This window comes from Macaca nemestrina, chromosome 10, assembly GCF_043159975.1.
Source record: "Macaca nemestrina isolate mMacNem1 chromosome 10, mMacNem.hap1, whole genome shotgun sequence".
Lineage (NCBI taxonomy): Eukaryota > Metazoa > Chordata > Mammalia > Primates > Cercopithecidae > Macaca > Macaca nemestrina.
The window spans coordinates 14,215,248-14,235,995 of record NC_092134.1 but is presented as its reverse complement, the minus strand read 5'-3'; the positions used below and the strand labels follow the sequence as shown (position 1 = coordinate 14,235,995).

Below are 20,748 nucleotides of genomic sequence, written 5' to 3'. Positions count from 1 at the left end.
TCAAAGTATGGCTTTGGCACCAGCACACCCTGGGAGCTGGCTAGAAATATGGAATCTCTGGCCCCACCTCTGGCCTGCTGAACCAGAAATTACATTCTAATAAGATTCCCAGGTGATTCTTGGAAAGCACTAGAACACACTGTTTCTCAAATCTGATGCACCTTGGAATCATCTTGGGCGCTTAAAAAAAGAGGGGGGACAGGCACGATCTCAGACCAAGTGAATCAGACTCTTTGGGTGTGGAGCTCATGCATCAGTGACTTTAAAACTGTCTAGGTGATCGAATGCGCCACCAGGGTCCAGAAGCATTGGGATGAGATGATCTATCAGCATCAGCAGCATCAGCACCATTATGATATCAATTCCTATGAGATAGGTACTATTATTGCCCCATTTGACAGATATGTAAACTGAGGCTCAGAGAGGGGTTAACTCTTACCATAAGCAACAAAGTTGATAAGTGGAAGAGCCAGGAATTTGCACCCAGGTTTGCAGCCTCCATCCCAAATCCACACTCTTCACAAGCAAGTTTTTCTACCTCCTGCTGTACTAAGGCTCGAGCTTGTATCATGGGTGGGCATCTTATTCCTCCAAATTTTGCTTTTCAGCTATTTAGAAGCAGGCCTTTCTTTCCTAGGACTAGCCCAGAATTCTGAAGTCAGAACATTCTCATCAATTTTCATTGCTTCCTAACTTCTCCCAAGACGTAGGTGCCTTCCCTCAAGCACTTGAGCAAAAGTGTTCTAATTTTATTCCTATCCATTTCTGGACTTATTTCTTCCACACTACTCTGCCCACCCAGTCTCTTAGGTTGGCAGTTGTAGAGACATGAACATTTTTGTGCTTGGTCCAGTATTGGAAAAACTGACTGCAGAAAATGAGACTCTTGCCCAGGGGATACCCAGCGCCTGTCACTGGCCTTGATCGTGACTCTCTGGTTTCTCCCCTCTATCTGTTATTATCCACTGAGATTGACAGAAAGTCCAGGAGTCCTGTTACAACTCTGCTGCCTCCTCAATGCTGTGTGACCTGAGAAAGATCCTGCACCCACTCCAGGCTTCAATTTCTTGACAGTTAAAAAGAGGGTTCAGTTCTTCAAAATGTTAACCATAGAATTACCACATGATCCCACAATCTCACTCTTAAAAGAATTGGAAGCAGGGACTCAAACAGATATTTGTACACCAATGCTCAGAATAGCATTGTTTATAATAGTCAAAAGGTGGAAGCAACTCGAGTGTTCATCAACTAATATACAGATAGGCAGAATGTGGTATATCTATACAATGGAGTATTATTTAGCCACAGAAAGGAATTAAGTGCTGAGACATACTACGGTGTGGATGAATCTCAAAAACATTAATTTTGGTAAAGTAAGCCAGACACAAAAGGACAAATATTGTATGACTCCACTTACATGAAGCACCAAGAATTTAAAAAAACTTATAGAAAGGGAACATAGAATACAGGTTACCAAGATCTGCGGCAGTGGGTGCTTGGAAGAGAGGGGAGTTATTATTTAATGATAGCTTGTTTTGGATAATGAAGAAGTTCTGGAAATGGAACTGGTGATGACTGCACAATGTTATGAACATATTTAATGCCCTAGAGTTATACACTTAAAAATAATTAAAATGGTAAATTTTATGTCACATATATTTTACCACAACAAAAGATGCAAGTATAAAGATTAAATAGGTGAGTCTATAAGGTTAGTGATCCTGTAAAGTTAACTTCAACTTTCTAGGCCTAGGTAAGAAGCCACTGATTTTGCTATTCATTTCTATTTTTATTTTATTTTAATTTATTAATTACTTTTGAGATATGGTCTCACTCCATTACTTAGGCTGGAGTGCAGTGGCATGAACACAACTCACTGCAGCCTCCACCTCCTGGGCTCAAACAATCCTCCCGCCTCAGCCTCCTGTGTATCTGGGACCACAGACACGTGCCACCATGCTGGAGTAAATTTTTTATTTTTTGTAGAGATGGGGTTTCATTTTGTTACCCAAACTGGTCTCAAATTCCTGGGCTCAAGCAATCCTCCAGCCTCAGCCTCCCAAATTGCTGGGATTATAGGCGTGAGCCATTATGCCCAGCTTTGTTTTAAATATACTTACTCAGTCCTCACCCCGCCTCCTTCTGGGGCTGGCTGTATCACATCCAAGGCAGTGTTCCAAATGCTTACCTCTGTTCCAATGTGGGTCTTTCTCACCAATCTGTGGCAACGGGAGGAAAACACAGTATGGACAATGCTGGGAGCTTGTCAGCAAATGAGATTTAGCCCATTTAGGAGCAAAGTCTTTAATTCTGAGATAGTGTCTTTCACTTCCCTACATTTTGGGTTTAAAATGTATTTCCTTTTGTGAAATGATCATGATAATTTATGACAGTTGATTCTCCCAAAAAAATTGTCTATGCTTGACAGAAAAAGTGACAGCCTCTATTTATTTAATGTATTTACATTTAAAAAGTTATGCTTGTTTGTGGAAACCCAATATCCAGGGACATTCGTTCTAACTTAGAAAGAGTCAATATCCTGAGAAGGATGGATGGACGGAGGGACAGAAAGTTCAATGAGACTTTGAGCAATGGCCAAGGAGAAAGAGTTCGTTACTAGTCTCTAAGTTTATGAGGCTCCCCGCAAATCATACCTGCCTTCCTGCTCCCCACCCACCTTCTTCATCATTCTCCTTCCGTGGTTTGTCTTTACACACTTAATCTACTTGGGTTGCCTGCCTTCTACTTGCTGGTTTTGACCTCTGAGTTCATTTTGAGTCTACTTTCTGAATTACTTCTTCCCTTCTCCTTTTTACCTCACCTTATTGTCCTGAAAAAAAAAAAATTCAATGCCTGCGTCTTTCTGGAAGACATCCCAGGTAACCCCCCTGGTCCAGAGCATCTATTTTGATGACCATTGTGGGAATTCCATGGTGAGAGTTGCTGTGGGCTTTGTGCTTCCTTTATTCACTGAGTTTGCTGACTGAAAGCACCTACTATGTGCAGAGTACTGCGCTGGGGGAGTGGTGATACATAGGGTGAGCAAGGCAGACTGTTTTCCTCCTTTGTAGAGGGAGACAGGCAACAAATACTAAACAGGAAGATTGCAGGTGTGGATAAGAGCTATAAGAATAAACCAAGCTGATGGGAGAGGGAAGCAGAAGGACCACTTATTGTGGGGTGATCAGAGGAAGTACCATTTGAACTCAATAAAAAGGAGTTCATATTTTAAAAATCTGGAGGTAGAATGTTTCAGGCAAATGCAACAGCAAACACAAAGGCTTAGAAGTAGTAACAAGCTCAGCAATTTTGAGGAACACTTATGAAGCAAAAATCCAAGTGTCATGTCACTGCTCGTATTAAAGTTCCTCCAAAGCACATTACACTAAAGATAAAATTTCAATCACATCAGGCTTCTCACGATCTGGTTCCTCCTCTTCTCTCCAACCACACTTCTGACCACTCAACCATGAAATTCTGTACTCAGTGTTTTTCAAGCTTAAACTTGAATTAGAGCCACCTGGAGAGCCTGTCAAAACACAGATTGCTGGGTTCCATCTATAGTTTCTTTTGCTGTGCAGAAGCTCTTAAGTCAATAAGGCTATGGTAGCGCCTCGGAATTTGCATTGTCACCAAGTTCCCAGGAGACATTGATGCTGCCAGCCCCGACTCCACTTCAAGAAACACAGCATTACTGTAAGCAAAGTGAGTTCTGTTTTACCTCTGGGTCTTTGTACATGGTGAGCTCTCTCCCTGAGGTGCCTGCACCCTTTCCCTGCCTCTTTGGCTTGGATCACTCATACTTTGGGTCTTAATTTTCCCTGATTGCACCAATACAGAGAAGAATTCTTTTTTCGTGCATCTCCTCAGCCTTCTAAGTTTAGCCCTTAATATCACAGATTACTCCACCCACACCCTGGATTGGAGGCAGAGATCTTTTCCTACTGCTTTGTTGAAACCTCAACACTTGGTATAATGCCTGGCACTTAGTCTGTGCCCAATAAATTTTGTCAGTGTGTTATAATAATTAGAAAGGGCACGTGATTTGAGTTACTTTTTTTAGCAGTCAGCCACACTCTGTCCGTGGTTTGGGGCCAGAGCCATATTAAGTGATCCACTTAATATTAAGTCTGGCTTCACTCAACTCATGTGGAAACCCACCGATCTATCTTTCCAGGTCAATGCCATCTTCCTTTCTTATTTATAAGTTTCTGCAAGCAGGGAGTCTAGCCATCGTTTCTGAATTTCCCAACCTCCTCATCTCCCAGGAGACCCCATCCAGCCCCAGAATCACCTGGTCTTCCAGCCCTCTGGTCACTGTCACATTCTTCATGTTTCTCAGACATAGGCTCTTTTTGTTTGTTTGTTTGTTTGTTTGTTTGTTTTTAAATTATACTTTAAGTTCTGGAATACTCGTGCAGAACACGCAGATTTGTTACACAGGTATACATGTGCCATGTTGGTTTGCTGCACTCATCAACCCGTCATCTACATTAGGTATTTCTCCTAATGCTATCCCTCCCCTAGTCCCCCACCCCCCGACAGGCCCCAGTGTGTGATGTTCCCCTCCTTGTGTCCATGGGTTCTCAATGTTCAACTCCCACTTCTGAGTGAGAACATGTCGTGTTCGGTTTTCTGCTCCTGTGTTAGTTTGCTTAGAATGGTGATTTCCAGCTTCATCCATGTCCCTGAAAAGGACATGAATTCATCCTTTTTTTATGGCTGCATAATATTCCATGGTGCATATGTGTCACATTTTCTTTATCCAGCCTATCATTGGTGGACATTTGGGTTGGTTCCAAGTCTTTGCTATTGTGAATAGCACTGCAATAAACACACCTGTGCATGTGTCTTTATAGTAGCATGATTTATAATCCTTTGGGTATATACCCAGTAATGGGATTGCTGGGTCAAATGGTATTTCTGGTTCTAGATCCTTGAGGAATCACCACACTGTCTTCCACACTGGTTGAACTAATTTACATTCCCACCAACAGTGTAAAAGTGTTCCTATTTTGCCACATCCTCTCCAGCATCTGCTGTTTCCTGACTTTTTAATGATTGCCATTCTAACTGGCGTGAGATGGTATCTCATTGTAGTTTTGATTTGCGTTTCTCTAATGATCAGTGATGATGAGCTTTTTTAAATATGATTTTTGGCCACATAAATGTCTTCTTTTGAGAAGTATCTGTTCCTATCCTTTGCCCACTTTTTGATGGAGTTATTTTTTTCTTGTACATGTGTTTAAGTTCCTTGTAGATTCTGGATATTAGCCCTCTGTCAGACAGATAGATTGCAAAAGTTTTCTCCCATTCTGTGGGTTGCCTGTTCACTCTTATGAGAGTTTTTTTTTTGATGTGCAGAAGCTCTTTAGTTTAATTAGATCCCATTTGTCAATTTTGGCTTATGTTGTATTGCTTTTCGTGTTTTAGTCATGAAGTCTTTGCCCATGCCTATGTCCTGAATGGTATTGTGTAGGTTTTCTTCTAGGGTTTTTATGATTTTAGGTCTTATGTTTAAGTCTTTAATCCATCTTTAATTAATTTTTGTATAAGGTGTAAGGAAGGGGTCCAATTTCAGTTTTCTGTATATGGCTAGCCAGTTTTCCCAACACCATTTGTTAAATAGGGAATCTTTTCCCCATTTCTTGTTTTTGTCAGGTTTGTCAAAGATCAGATGGTTGTAGATGTGTGGTGTTATTTCTGAGGCCTCTGTTCTGTTCCATTGGTCTATATCTCTGTTTTGGTACTAGTACCATGCTGTTTTAGTTACTGTAGCTTTGTAGTATAGTTTGAAGTCAGGTAGCATGTTGCCTCCAGCTTTGTTCTTTTTGCTTTGTATTCTCTTGGCTATATGGGCTCTTTTTTGGTTCCACATGAAATTTAAAGTAGTTTTTTTGACTTCTGTGAAGGAAGTCAATGATAGCTTCATGGGGATAGCACTGAATCTATAAATTACTTTGGGCAGTATGGTCATTTTTATGATATTGATTCTTCCTATCCATGAGCATGGAATGTTTTTCCATTTGTTTGTGTCCTCTCTTATTTCCTTGAGCAGTGGTTTGTAGTTCTCCTTGAAGAGATCCTTGTAAGTTGTATTTCTAGGTATTTTATTCTCTTTGTAGCAATTGTGAATGGGTGTTCACTCATGATTTGGCTCTATTTGTCTATTATTGATGTATAGGAATGCTTGTGAGTTTTGCATATTGATTCTATATACTGAGACTTTGCTGAAGTTGCTCATCAGCTTAAGGAGTTTAGGGCTGAGACGATGGGGTTTTCTAAATATATAATCATGTCATCTGCAGACAGAGACAATTTGATTTCCTCTCCTCTTATCTGAATACCCTTTATTTCTTTGTTCTGCCTATTGCTCTGGCCAGAACTTCAAATACTATGTTGAATAGGAGTGGTGAGAGAGGGCATCCTTGTCTTGTGCCATTTTTCAAAGGGAATGCTTTCAGCTTTTCGCCATTCAGTAGGATATTAGCTATGGGTTTGTCATAAATGGCTCTTATTATTTTGAGATACGTTCCATCAATACCTAGTTCATTGAGAGTTTTTAGCATGAAGAGGTGTTGAATTTTATCAAAGGCCTTTTCTGAATCTATTGAGATAATCATGTGGTTTTTGTTATTGATTCTGTTTACGTGATGGATTATGTTTATTGATTTGCATATGTTGAACCAACCTTGCATCCCAGGGATGAAGCTGACTTGATCATGGTAGATACGCTTTTTTATGTGCTGCTGGATTCAGTTTGCCAGTATTTTACTGAAGATTTTTGCCTTGATGTTCATCAGGCATATTGGCCTGAAATTTTCTTTTTTTGTTGTGTTTCTGCCAGTTTTGGTATCAGGATGATGCTGGCCTCATAAAATGAGTTAGGGAGGAGTCCCTCCTTTTATATTGTTTGGAATAGTTTCAGAAGGAATGGTACCAACTCCTCTTTGTACCTCTGGTAGAATTCAGCTGTGAATCTCTCTGGTCCTGAGCTTGTTTTGGTTGGTAGGCTATTAATTACTGCCTCAATTTCAGAACTTGTTATTGGTCTATTCAGGGATTCTACTTCCTCCTGGTTTAGTCTTGGAAGGGTGTATGTGCCCAGGAATTTATCCATTTCTTCTAGATTTTCTAGTTTATATACATAGAGGTGTTTATAGTATTATCTGATAGCAGTTTGTATTTCTGTGGGATCAGTGGTGATATCCCCTTTATCATATTTTATTGTATCTATTGGATTCTTCTCTCTTTTCTTCTTTATTAGTCTGGTGAGTAGTCTATTTACTTAATCTTTTCAAAACACCAGCTCCTGTATTCATCGATTTTTTGAAGGGTTTTTCACATCTCTATCTCCTTTAGTCCTGCTGTAATCTTAATTATTTCTTGTTTTCTGCTAGCTTTTGAATTTGTTTGCTCTTGCTTCTCGAATTCTTTTAATTGTGATGTTAGGGTGTCGATTTTAGATCTTTCCCGCTTTCTCCTGTGGGTATTTAGTGCTATAAATTTCCCTCTTAACACTGCTCTAGCTGTGTCCCAGAGATTCTGGTACGTTGTGTCAGATGTAGGTCCTTAAGACACCACAGACACCTTCTACTCAGCATGACAAACGGCAAGTGGGATGGTTAGGAGCTGGACACTCAGCCAGAGAGCTCGGTTCAGTCGCACTGGATGTTGAATATAGCAATACTTCAATTTAACTTGGGAAATAGCTTCTCCTATGATCTCACTCCAGTGCCCACCCCCTCTGCATGACCTGGCCACTGCAACCACTTCCCTGGGACGCCAGCTGTCCTATACCCAATATCCATCTGATGGGTCAGAGCCATGCCATATGAGTCTGTTTGTTTTATTTTGTTGAGACAGTCTCATTCTGCAGCCCAGGCTGGAGTGCAGTGGTACGATCTTGGCTCACTGAAACCTCCACCTCCCGGGTTTAAGAAATTCTTCTGCCTCAGCCTTCTGAGTAGCTGGGATTATAGGCACACACCACTGCACCCAGCTAATTTTTGTATTTTTAGTAGAGACAGGGTTTCACCATGTTGGCCAGGCTGGTCTTGAACTCCTGACCTCAAGTGATCCTCCCACCTCTGCCTCCCAATGTGCTGGGATTACAGACGTGAGCCACTGCACCCGGCCCATACGAGTTGTTAAGTGCTTTGAATATTACTCCTGGATAAGAGCATGGGCTTTGGGCTCAGAAAGACCAAGATTTAAATTCCAGCTTTTCTGTCTACCACCACTGCGTGACCTTAAACAGACATTTTATCTCGCTGAGTCTCAGCTTCATCATACACAAAGGATGGATTCCAATAAGAGCTCCCTCACTGCATTGGTATCAGAAGGGAATGAGATGACATTTGTACTTAGTTCCAATGCGAGGCACATAGGAATCATTCAACAAATGCTAATTTCTGCTGTTATTAAAATTATTGTTATGAATATTCTCAGGAAAGAAAAATACAAAGAAGCTACAGAATGTCATTCCTAAGAGGATCCTCAGGCCCAGGAATTGCAATGGTCAAGATGGAAAATATATATGCATAAAAAAGCCTGGATGAAATGCAATTAGGAGTGGTGGGGTCTGTGGCAAAAGGTGAACATTTTCCATACCTATAGTCATTCATATTCTCTATTCTTAAATACATTGTGGCCATCAAACAAAAAACACATCTGTAAGCGAGGTTCATACTCTGGGTTGCCAGTTGGAGACCTCTGAGAGCCTAACCCTTTAATTGTACAGATGGCAAAACTGAGACCCAGACTTAGCAGTAAGAATTGCCTAAGTTCAATGAGGACCAGAATGCTGGTCCTTCAAGCCTTCAATGCATTGCCCAACCTCTCTAAAGTCCCCCTTGAAGGAGATCAGATTGGGAGTTATGGCTTGTTGCTCATATTCCTGAATAAATAGATCTAGGGAATCCTTCATAAAGTCTAATTGAAAGAGATATTTTAAAAAAAGCATTTATCACCTTTCTAAAGACAAAATTCTATGGTACTTTCATTATAATCACGAATACATCCTCCTCCTCCCCTGCCATGGAAAAATAAAAGAGAAATGCACTCTAGATGTTCTGGCTGTCTGACCTCAGACAAGTCCCTTCACTTCTTGCAGAGACTGCTTCAAAGGGTCACAGTGAGAATTAAATGCGAATATGTACATAAAGCGCTCATACCAAAGAGGAAAGATTAAACGCTCCAGAAGTTATTCTGGGTTTTTGGGTTGTCAGGAGCTTACATAGAATCTGGTCTGCCTGTAAGGCAAACCAAGTTTCCAGGAGGAAAATGATGCATTAACAGTCGTGGTCACATCACAACACTAACTATCGATTTGTTCACTAATTACTTCTGCAACATCCAATCTGGGGGCAAGGCGAAAGCGAGGGTGCTGCCGCAGAGAGCTTTCTCCCAAAGCCCCTGGATGCAGAAGACACTCGTTTTCAGTTCTGCCTCCACATCTTCTGTGTACAAGGGCATATGAACAGCCTTGATTTTCTCTTCCTTGTCCTTTTTTTTTTTTCTCCCAAACCAAAGGTCAGTTGCCTTTGTCTTCTGCTTCAAAGCATTCCAGGAGAGAATTCTGTACTCCTTTCAGTAGAAAAGAGTAACAGACAAGACAAAGCAAGCACATTCAAAAGTTGCAGCCTGTCTTTAAAGGCAGAAGGCACTTGAGGCTATATATAATATAGATGCACAACACACACACACACACACACACACACACACACACACACACACACACATAAGACGAGCCATGACAGATAGAGAGATGCTTTTAGATATAAAACTGGATTCTTTTAGGCAAGTTTTTTTTTCCACCTTCCTGTTTATAGGAACAGAGATTTGCACATCCATATTTGAATATTACAGCAGCTTCATACAACAGGTGAGATGCTCACAGTGTGCGTATGTCACATACATGTTGTTTGTAAGTAAAGGAACTAAGCTACGCACCTCTACACAAAAAGGTTGTCGAGTCAAATGCTAGAAGCACCCTTTCTAGCCTGGGCAAAGGAAATCTCAGGCTATTACAGATAGGTAACAGGGTGCACACAAATGTTAATGGCTCTAATACTGCTGTAGGGTCTCCATAGTATCTTTCTGTCACTGATGCTCTTATATACTACTTATGCTTTTAAAAAATGGAACAATTCTGAATGAGGAATATTTTTAAGTGAAAAGATAAACCACAAAAAATGTTTAAAATTACCTGAGGAGAGGAAGAAAATAGGGTAGACGGGAAAGCATGTGCAGGCTTGTCTAAATATACCTTCTTAGTAGTTTTGACTTCAGAGCCATGTAAATATTTTACATTTAAAGAAATAAAGTTATATTGAAAAGTAATCCTTAAAAATCAAAAGTAAACAAATAAACTTCAATGCAATCCCATTCCAGTTGACTTTAATACACAGTCCTTTGAATATACATCCAAATAAGAGGCAAAAAAAAAAAAAACCACTTTTAACTGAATTCAGTAATCATATTATGGAGGTAGGATAAGTATAGTTGTCCTAAAATACGTGTGTGTGTGTGCACACGCACGCATGTGTGTGCTGTGGGATAAAGAAATGAGTAATTATGTGGGTGTCACTAAATGTAGATTGTGAGCATATCAGAAAAGAGACACAGAGGTACAATTTATGAGGTTAAAAAGAAACCCTTAGCCCTTATTTTAACTAGAAATACAAGTTAAAACTAATGATATAGTTTTGGTCTTAAAATAAAATTTCCTGGGTCTGTATGCTAAAAAAATCCTAGAAACACTGACCAACTAATCCAGTAATGATGAGAAACTCTGACACCTGTTGAAAGGAATCATTGCATTTTGGAGAAATGGCTGATTTCTGGTCTGGGTCAGGAAATATATAAGTTGAGCTTGGAACAGCTTGACATATCAGAAAGTGAGAAAGCCACTGAAAACCTTCTAGGACATATCAAAGGATTCAGGACCCAATTGAATAGGCTCTCCTGGCTAAAGGTGGAACAATTAAAGCATCAATAAGAATAACAGCAATTTATTGAAGCACATACAATTTATTCAAATCTGAGTTCATTATAAGGATTAAAAATGGCAACAGCAAATAACCAATCAACTCAGTAGTACCTTAGAAGGATACTAGTAGCCCAACCCGTTATTTTATAAACTAGAAAATAAAAGGGAAAGAGTCAAATATCTATTCTGCCATTTCTATAGTAATGGTGCTCTGAGGTAACCAAATAGTTGATGAGAGATATTTCTTTATAGGAGTATTCCAGCTAATACATTAAAGATAAATGATAGATTAGAATATCACTCTTTTGCAACCACTAGTAAATTAATAAATTAAGCAGTGATCTTCGGTGTCAGCTAGCATCACAAGAAAAGAGAAAACCATACATTATTAATCTCCTGGTAGATTTTCTTTTGAACCTAAATCTGATTAAGCCTCTAGCTTACCACCACTTAACAACAACAAAAAAAAAAAGGATGCAGAGAAACATATTATCAATGTCACAGACTTGTAAAATCAGCAAAATACAGATTATGGAAAACTCTGCTAGGCAAATAATCAAGTTTCTTATGAAAAATAAAGAAGACAGAGGTAGAATGTTTGTGTGCATGTTGGCAGTGGCAGAGAACCTAGGAATTAAAAGATACTTAAGGAGATATATCACCCAACCATGAGGAATGGGCCTTATTTGAATTCCAATTCACACAAACGAGCCAATGAACAATAAGCAAACACTTAAAAGGCAATTGGGAATGGGGGATATTGACTGGATACTTGATGATATTCAGAAATTATTGTTAATTTTGTTTTGTGTGATGATATTGCAGTTATGCTTTTAAAAGGGAGTTCCTATTTTTTAGAGATGCACCTTGTATTTAGAACTGGGGATAATGCAATGTCTTAGACTTGCTTCAAAATAATTTAGTAGTGTGGAAAGTGGGTGAGGGTACCAATGAAACAAAATTGACTCTGTATTGATCAGTGTTGAAATTAGACAATGGGGACATAGGGGCTCATTATGCTAGTCTCTTTATTTTTATGTATGTTTTAAATTTTTTATAATAAAAAAGTTTTTAAAAACTGATTTACTTCATTACTTAACAAATTTTAGCTAAAGAGGACATTTCAGAAATGAAAAACCAGTATCACATGCCAGTGATGAAAAATAACTATAAAAATAAATTCAGTGAAAGCAAATCAAGGTTATTAAATTGTAGTTGTCCAAACCTCTGAATTTGAAGTCACTTTCTTGTTGAAAACTAAGTTCTAAGACAGGTTCAAGACATTTCAAGAAAATCAAGATGTGAAGATTTACTTCTGGAGGTAACCCAATGGCTAGAAAAGAGAATTGAAAAAGAAATAACTTTCTCACATTATGATCATGTGTTCCAATGTTATTTGGTGTGCTTGATCTGCCTGGATATCACCTAAAACATGCTTGGGGCAGGGGGACACCACTAGGGTTCCAAGGCTCCTTCCTTTGGGTTCCAAGGCTCCTTCCTTTGAGAAATAATGATATAAAATAATTGGCTTTTAAAACTGGGTATAGTAATGGTGATTCTCTCATTTTGCATTTGAAAGAAAGATGAGCCTCATTTAAAAGGAAAATGAGACTCAAGAGAGTATAATTTCACTGCATGCAGCACAATTCCAACATTCTGCCTCCATTTTTTTCATCCCTGTGTTCTCTGGGCTTCAGCCTCTCCGTTAAGTGCACCCAACTCTTTCCCAAGGTGTGGTCTTTGTGCATACTGAACTCTTCTGAAATGCTGTCTCACTTCTTCACTTGGCAAATGCCTCTTACTCTTAGTTGAAACTTAAATGCAACTGTCTTGGACAGACTTTACCTTTTTACTTTACTGGATACATTACAGTTATCCAGTTTTACATCATCTCCTTTGAGGCATGGTTTTTGTTTGTTTGTTTGTTTGTTTACAATGTTTAACGTAACTACCACCACCCTCAACTGGACTGAAGAGTTCAGGAGAGGAGGGCCCATTTTTGTCCCTGTCCAATTGCTATGCCTAATACATACTTGCACATTGAATGAATGTCACTTCAGGATATAAAAAATCATATTAAAGGCAGTATATAAGAATGATGAAGGGCTCTGCAAGTCAGACTAAGTGAATTCATATGTTGGTTCCACCTTTTACTAACTGTGTGTCCCTGGGTAAGTTACTTAAACTCTCTGTGTTTCAGCTTATAAAATGTGGTTAATAGTAGGGCCTAATCCATAGGGTTTTGGTTATTAACTCATTGGGCATTCAATGAGTTAATATTTGTAAAGTACTTAAAAAAATGCCTGGCACTGAGTACTGTGTAACTATATAAACATACATTGTTATAATTGCATATTATTACTGTTATACATACTACATAGAATATACATAAAATAGTGTTTTTCTCTCACCAATTCACAGTTAAGTGAATATATACAATATCAGTAAGCACAGTGTGAATACTATATTGTCATGGGTAATATGAGTATAAAATCATGCCTCATTTCCTGCGGGACTGGGTAACTTGAACATTAGTATAGTTTCATACTGTATAGGGAATCTACTCGTTAACACTGGCATTTATTGAACTTCTACTAGATGCCAATTCTATACTAGGCATTGGTGACTCAAATAAGAAATAGACATAGTCTGTTCTTTCAAGGATCACCCAGTCAATCCTATGACAAGTAACTCTAAATAAATCATAAAGTATACCCATGACTCAAAGGAGGGACAAGAGAGGAAGATTTTATTATGGATATGGAAGGCTAGCAATGCATCTGTTAAGATTTCTGAAATAATGTGATTATGAAGTATCAAAAAAAGAATAGGGCATTTTCAAAAGGACAGAGATGTCAGAGGGGTTTGTTTTGCCTGATTTGGAGAGTTATGGAGTAGAACGGGGTATAAAGAGACACGATGAGCATTGTGAAATAACTGGAGGGTGAAGTTCAAGGACAGACAGAAGGCAAGCACCAGATCTTGAGAGCTGTAATGCAGAGGGGTTAGCACTTACCCTACTAATTTGGGGGAGTCAGTGCAAGGTTTTCAAGAGAAGGAAATTATGAGCCAGCCCTGAATTTGAAGGAAAAAAAAAATTACCTAGAGAGAATAAGTATAAAGGATGGTGAATTGCAGAAGGTGAATTCTTGCAGCAGGAAGGCAGATTAGGTGGCTGGTACAATTGTTCTGGGAAGGAATGGTCCCTTTATTCCAGTGTTGATTTTGAGCATCTCTCTCCTTCTCCTCCCACTGAGATTCTTCAGTTTGGTTTTCTGCAACAAAATCAATATGGTAGCCTTGGAGACTCATGTCTTGTCCTGCCAACTACCTATAAAATACCAGATTGCCCATATTAGCGTAGTACCAGGCAAGTACTCTTTACTGTTGTGTAGGAAGAAGGTGGAGGCTCTGAAAATAACATCCTTGGTAGCATAAATAGATATGCAGACCAAAGGGCAGATCTACACATGGACACAATATATAGACAGGATGGATACATTTGTACACTCACCTAATGTTACACTTTTCTTATCCTGTTTCTGGAGGTCAGTATAGCCTATACTTTAGATTAAGACATATCTGAATTTGAAAGCAGACTCCTCTACTTGCTAGCTATGCAACTCTGGGCAAGTGATTCTACCATTCAGAGACTCAGTTTCCAAATCTGCAAAATTTGGATGATGACGGTTCCTTTATCATAGAGCTGTTGTGAAAATTAAGTGAGACAATGTTTATCAAGGGTTTAAGCACATGTTGTGACTAGAACATAGTAACATATATCTGATAAGTGTAGCAACTATTATTGTCTGAGACAGCAATGAATCCATCTGTCTTATAGAATCTTGAGATCTATGCAGTCAGAAGGAGGCTTTCGGGTTTATCCATATTAGTCCAGGAGTATATGAAGTAGTGCACATGTGTGTTCCAGGAGAGGAATGGACAATACACAACAGAGGTGGGATTCAGGTTAGACATAAGGTAAAACTTTCAAGAAGTGAGGGTGAAAGGAAGAAGTCAAATTGGGAACGAAGAAGACAAGGAGTCAGGATTGATCAACCTTGAGTAGTGCAATCATATTTTTCTCCCCAAATAAAGAATCTTGTAATTTGGATGGTTTAGCACGATCTTGTTTAAAGACAGAAAGACAGATGAATTGGTCTCATTATTATATTTCCCATCATCTCAGTAATTATTTGAATCTTTCACTGTTCCCTGGACTTTTAGAAATGGGTACAGACTGTCAAGTTCTCTGACGCTGGTAAATAATGGTTGGCTCCATTGTCCTCAGAGAAATTGTGGACACCGAAAGATTAAGAGATTTACCCAAGGTATCATGGTAATGTTAGTGAAGTGGGATTTGAACTGCCTCAGGAGAAGGGGTAGCTAGTTCTCTGAGCTGGAGGTGCTGTATCTTTGGATCACTAGGGAGAATGATGCATAAGAATCTTCTTAGTTCCTGCTCTAGAGTGCCTGGGTTTGCAAATTTTAGAATCATTTCTCCCTGCTGTCCCCTTTTTCAAATGAAAGAAAAATAACTATCAGGTAAACAAACATTCTCTAGACATGGATGGCAAATTGATTTTATCTGGAATGCCAAGGCCAACCTATTAGTAGTGGCTATCTAGAAACTGTGTGTTGGGAAGGATTCTGAGGGTCAGTCTGAGAAAGAGTATTGTGAAGGATCAGTGATGCCTACCATCAGTAAAGCACAGAGGGTAAGAAATAATTGTGCCATAAGTTTATATTCTTTAACCAGCATATTAATAAGTCCTTGTTTATGGGGTGGGCTGGCTTGCATCTGGGGACACAGAAAGCAATACCATGAAGGAATGAGACACAAGATAGTTCTATTTTAATAAAGTGATGGAGGAACTGGAGTTCACGTTATATTGGAGAAGCCGGACCTAAAGTAGAAGTCACTGTGATAAGATGGAAAGGGGACAAGTGTTAGTCAGTGAGGGCCCAGAAGGTGAATTAGGCTGCGAACTGCTTCAGGGAAGGGACTATGTCTGGTTTGTCCTCGAGCCCTCCATGCCTGGGACTGTGCCTGGCCAAGATGCAAGATTGGGCATCAGTTAATGATTATTGAACTGAACATGGCCTGACTTAACATACTAAGAGGTGATTATTCAAAGATCATCAGCAAGAAGAGCTACCATTGAATGGTCACTTGCTATAAAGTGGACAATTTGTTAAGTCCTTTACAGGTAATATTTCACTTAATCTTCCCAACCACTGTGTGATATCTCCATTTTTGCAAATGGGGAAACAATGGCAGAGGTTAGTTATTAGCCCAAGCTCATCCAGCTAAAAAGTGGCAGAGCTAGGCTTCATTTTCTCTAAATCCATAGGCTGGGCTTTTAACCACTTGAGTAATTGATATTTTTGAGTAAAATGTGTTTCAGACACCATTCTATAAACTGTATGTATGTTAATTCCTTCAATCCTCACAGCTAGTTCATCTAAACATATTATTTATAATCTTTATAGAATCTTCATGAAACCCCGTCTCTAAAAATACAAAAAAATTAGCTGGGCTGTGGTGGCAGGTGCCTGCAATTCCAGCTACTAGGGAGGCTGAGACAAGAGAACGCCTTGAACCCGGGAGGCGGAAGTTGGTTGCAGTGAGCCGAGATCACGCCACTGCACTCCAGCCTGGGCGACAGAGCGAGACTCTATCTCAAAAAACAAAAAAATCTTCATAGCATTGATAAGGAAACTGTGACATAAGCAAGTGAAGTCTCTCCTCCAACATTACACAGCTAGGAAATGGCAGAGCTGGAAGTTGAAGCCAGGCATTCTGGATTCCAGGTCCTGAACTGATTACTGCAGACTCCCAATTTAGGAGCCTCAACCCCAAGTGCTTCTAAATATGTGGCTCAATGTTATCTGATTTATTTTTAAATGCAACTCCATCCTGATATGCATAGTATCCCACTCCGTCCTCCACTCCACCAAGCAAAAACAGAAACTGTATTTTTCACAGATTTCCTTTGCTTCCTACAGGATCACCCCGGGGAAGTCACTTGGTGATCCTCAACTTCTTCATCTTTAAAATAGAGTAAGATCGAATAGCAGGTCTACGTTTTTTAACTTTTATTTTAAGTTCAGGGGTACAAGCGCAGGTTTGTTACATATGGAAACTTGTGTCATGGGGGTTTGTCGAACAAATTATTTCATCACCCAGCTATTTAGCCTAGTACTAATTAGTTATTTCTCCTGATCCCTCCTCCCAACTTCCACCCTCCAAAAGACCCCAGTGTGTGTTGTTCCCATCTATGTGTTCATGTGTTCTCATCATTTAGCTCCCATTTATAAGTGAGAACATGTGGTATCAGGTTTTCTGTTCCTGTGTTAGTTTGCTGAGGATAATGACTTCCAGCTTCATCCATGTCCCTGCAAAGGACATGATATTCGTTTTATGACTCCATAGTATTCCATGGTGTAAATGTGCCACAATTTCTTTATCCAGTCTATCACTGATGGGCATTTAGTTTGATTCCATGTCTTTGCTATTGTGAATAGTGCTGCAGTGAACATACACATGCATGTGTCTTTATAAAAGAATGAGCAGGTCTACTTTTAGTTCTTTGAGAAATCTTCACACTGTTTTCCTTAGTTGTTGTACGAATTTACATCCCCACCAACAGTGTATAAGTGTTCCCTTTTCACTGCATCTACACCATCTATTGTTTTTTGTGGTTTTTTTTTTTTTGTTGTTGTTGTTTTTTTTTTACTTTTTAATAATGGTCTCTTGGGAGTAAGGTACTATTTGGGTGACAGGTATGTAAAAGCCCAGACTTCACCACTATACAATTCCTCCATGTAACCAGAAAACACTTGCACCCTTAAAGCTATTGAAGTAAGATAAATAAATAAAATGGAATAAGAGCAGCTTTCTCTCCCGCCTCACCTGGCTACTATGGGATTTTAAAAAGGCAATGTCTTGCAAATGGGAGCTCTGTCAACATTTTAGGGATTAGGAGCAGGCACACAGCTGGAAGATGTTGATTGATCTTGTGGAAGTAGGACCCCACCTACCTCTCTCCTGCAGGTGACTCAGTTCATACCCTAAATGTCATGACTAAGGTTAGTTTTAAAGATGCCAGGCTACTTAAGAAGCCAGCTCTAGATTGCATTGACAATGATACCAACTTCTGGATGGGAAATGGGGGTCGAGCCCAATCGGGGAATGGGGCATTTGGGGCGCAAGGGAAGAGGGAGAGGGAGGGAAGGGGCTAGCCTAGTCTCCACTTTGCTCCACCTCCAACCTTCCCAGGCCTGACCCCATCTCTGGGCCCTCTCCCCCGGCAACCCACTTAAGAAGCCAGCAGATGCACCTCTCGTCGTTGACCAGAAGGGGTCACTGCAGAGCGAGCAGCGCTCTCAGGCACTCAGATAAGCGAACGCAGGCATATCTAACACACACGCTTCAAACGTAGATACTCTTTGGGACGGGTATTCATTTACTCCAAGGATCTTTCTTCTCCTGCCCCATCTTATCCTCTCTGTCGGCCTCTTTCTCTTCACCTCCTAGTTACCTCCTGTTCCCCTTCAGAGAATTTCTGGAGTTCCCATTGTTCCCCCGACCCCCTCGCCTCCCCCCCTACCCTGCCCTCATTGGGTCCCCATTGCTATCTGCATTAGCAAAGAGCAGGAGTTTATTCTCGCTGTGACTGGAACCCAGCACCAGGGGCTTGAAGGCCTTTAAGACTGATTGAGGCCTCCTTCCAGGAATTGACAACCTGGAAAGTGGAAGCCGGGGTGGGGCGGCGTTAGGTGGGAGATGGGGGAGTAGCAACTCTGCTAAGATTAAAAGTCTTCCAGGAAGGCAAGGGCTGAGGGGTCCCGCCACGATATCTTTTTTTTATAATGAAAACCCTGGGGGGGAAGCAAGAGTCATTCTAACCAGATCCTGTGTGTCTGGGGTTGATCTGGGATTCTAAACCTCCACTTGCTTGGGATTACGATTGAACTGCGAGGCGGTAAGAAGATGGGGAGGAGAGAACGAAAAGTAACTCTCCCCTTGCTAATCCTCGAGATTTTCCTCTCCAACCCTCCCATTAAGCGCTTTCTTTTCCAAAACATGCTCCTTTCCCGAGACTAGCGGCATTAGGAAAAGTGGCTGCAGGCGGATTCCCCAGGAGTGGATGGGGGTGGGGTGGGGTGGGGTGGGGTGGGAGGGGAACTCTTTCCTTTGGACGGGGTTGGCGGCGGGGGCGCTGGGCAGGCCGGCTGTGAAACACAAAAGAGGTACCCTTGACAGCTCCGCATGCACAGATGTAACGCTGCGCCTCTTGGCGGGCGGGGGCCCGGCTCGGCAGATGGCGAGAAGCCGAACTGGTGAGGGATTGTCGATCAAATGGCACTTTCTGGGTGGTGAAGACCTTGCTAACCCCTGGCTCAAAGAGGAACGCAGGGGACCCTCTGTACCGGCCTAGGCCGTCTCTGCCAAAAGTGAGGGTCCGGTGGAGGCCGGCCGGGGTGGATAAATTAAGTTTTTTACCCCCTTCCCCCCGCCCCTCCCCCACCCCGGCAGAAGATCAGCTACAAGACTTGTGAAGGGGCTGGGAAGAAAGGTGGCCTGGCCCCAAGGGCACCCAAGAAAGGACTGAGGAAGGCCGGCGATGATGGAAGAGGAGAGGGGCCTGGGAAGCAGGATCTCCTGCCTGGCGCAGATTGGGGTGCCAGGATGGCTTCTCAGAGTGGTCAGCGCTGCAACTCGGTCGCTGCGGGGCCCTGGTGACAGGCGCACGCCCCGCCCTTTCTCCTCCCAAGACCTGCGGGCTTTTGTTATGCAGATGGCGGCAGGAGGCTGAGCCTGAGGAGGAGGGGGTTGGTGGGGAGGAGGAGAAACGGAGAGAGGGGAGGAAAGTGCAGCTCGCGCGACCAGCCTCCTCTTCCAACGTCACATTGTGCGAGAGACAAAACCCGGGCGCGCCGGAGCTCACACGCGCACGCACACACATCCGACCCCGTCGCCTCTTCTCTCCTGGCGCTGCCCAGAAAGCCAGCCCTCCCTTCCCTTCTTGGGGCGCAGAGGCTCAGCCAGCTCAGAGCGCAGCCAGGAGCCGACCCAGAAGGGCGAAGAAAACCCGGCGGACGAGCCTCCTTTCTCTGCTGCCTGCTCGGACTGGGGCGTCCCATCCCCCGCCCTGAACTCCGATCTCTCCCACCCCACCCCTCTCTGGGTTTCACCCGGACAGAGCCTGGAGCTGGGTGTCGCCCCCGTTTGGAATCCACGTTTCAGCACTTCGGACAGCGCCCCGGGCGCCCCGGCCTCTTTGGGTTGGCGATGGCGAGCGTTCAGCAAGGCGAGAAGCAGCTTTTTGAGAAGTTCTGGCGAGGAACCTTCAAAGCGGTGGCCACCCCCCGTCCCGAGAGCATCATTGTCGCCAGTATCACGGCCCGCAAGCCGCTGCCAAGGTAATGATCTCCTTCTTAAAAGGGGGGGATCCCGAAGGTCCCCCTTTCTGGCCTGTGCCCTATAGCCCGGAGGGGTGGATGCAGGCAGTCGGGCCAGGGCGCCTGTCTTTTCCCGTCACTACTCGGCGGCTCCCGCTGAAACATGGGAACTCATTGCTTGTGTGAGGTGGAAGATGGTGAGAAGGGACAGGAATTCTTTGTGGGGGGAGCAACGCTCAGCGGAACCCCGTAGCTCCTATTCAAGAGGTTTTGCTACCTGAGGGTGGACGGTGCAGGTGGGGTATGACTTGACTGAAAAACTTTTCTTGGTGTCACAGAGTCCAGAG

At 41.9% G+C, this 20,748-nt stretch overlaps 1 protein-coding gene across 1 annotated transcript in view; it reads left to right on the top strand.

Moving 5' to 3' along the window:
* Positions 1–19,864: 19,864 nt before the first annotated feature.
* Positions 19,865–20,748, top strand: part of LOC105494988 (serine/arginine repetitive matrix 4) — a 178,594-nt gene continuing 177,710 nt past the window's right edge. The window contains exon 1 of the mRNA XM_011764097.3: positions 19,865–20,422. Coding sequence (XP_011762399.2) covers positions 20,292–20,422 — 131 coding nt within the window. The 5' untranslated portion in view covers positions 19,865–20,291. The remainder of the gene's footprint in view (positions 20,423–20,748) is intronic.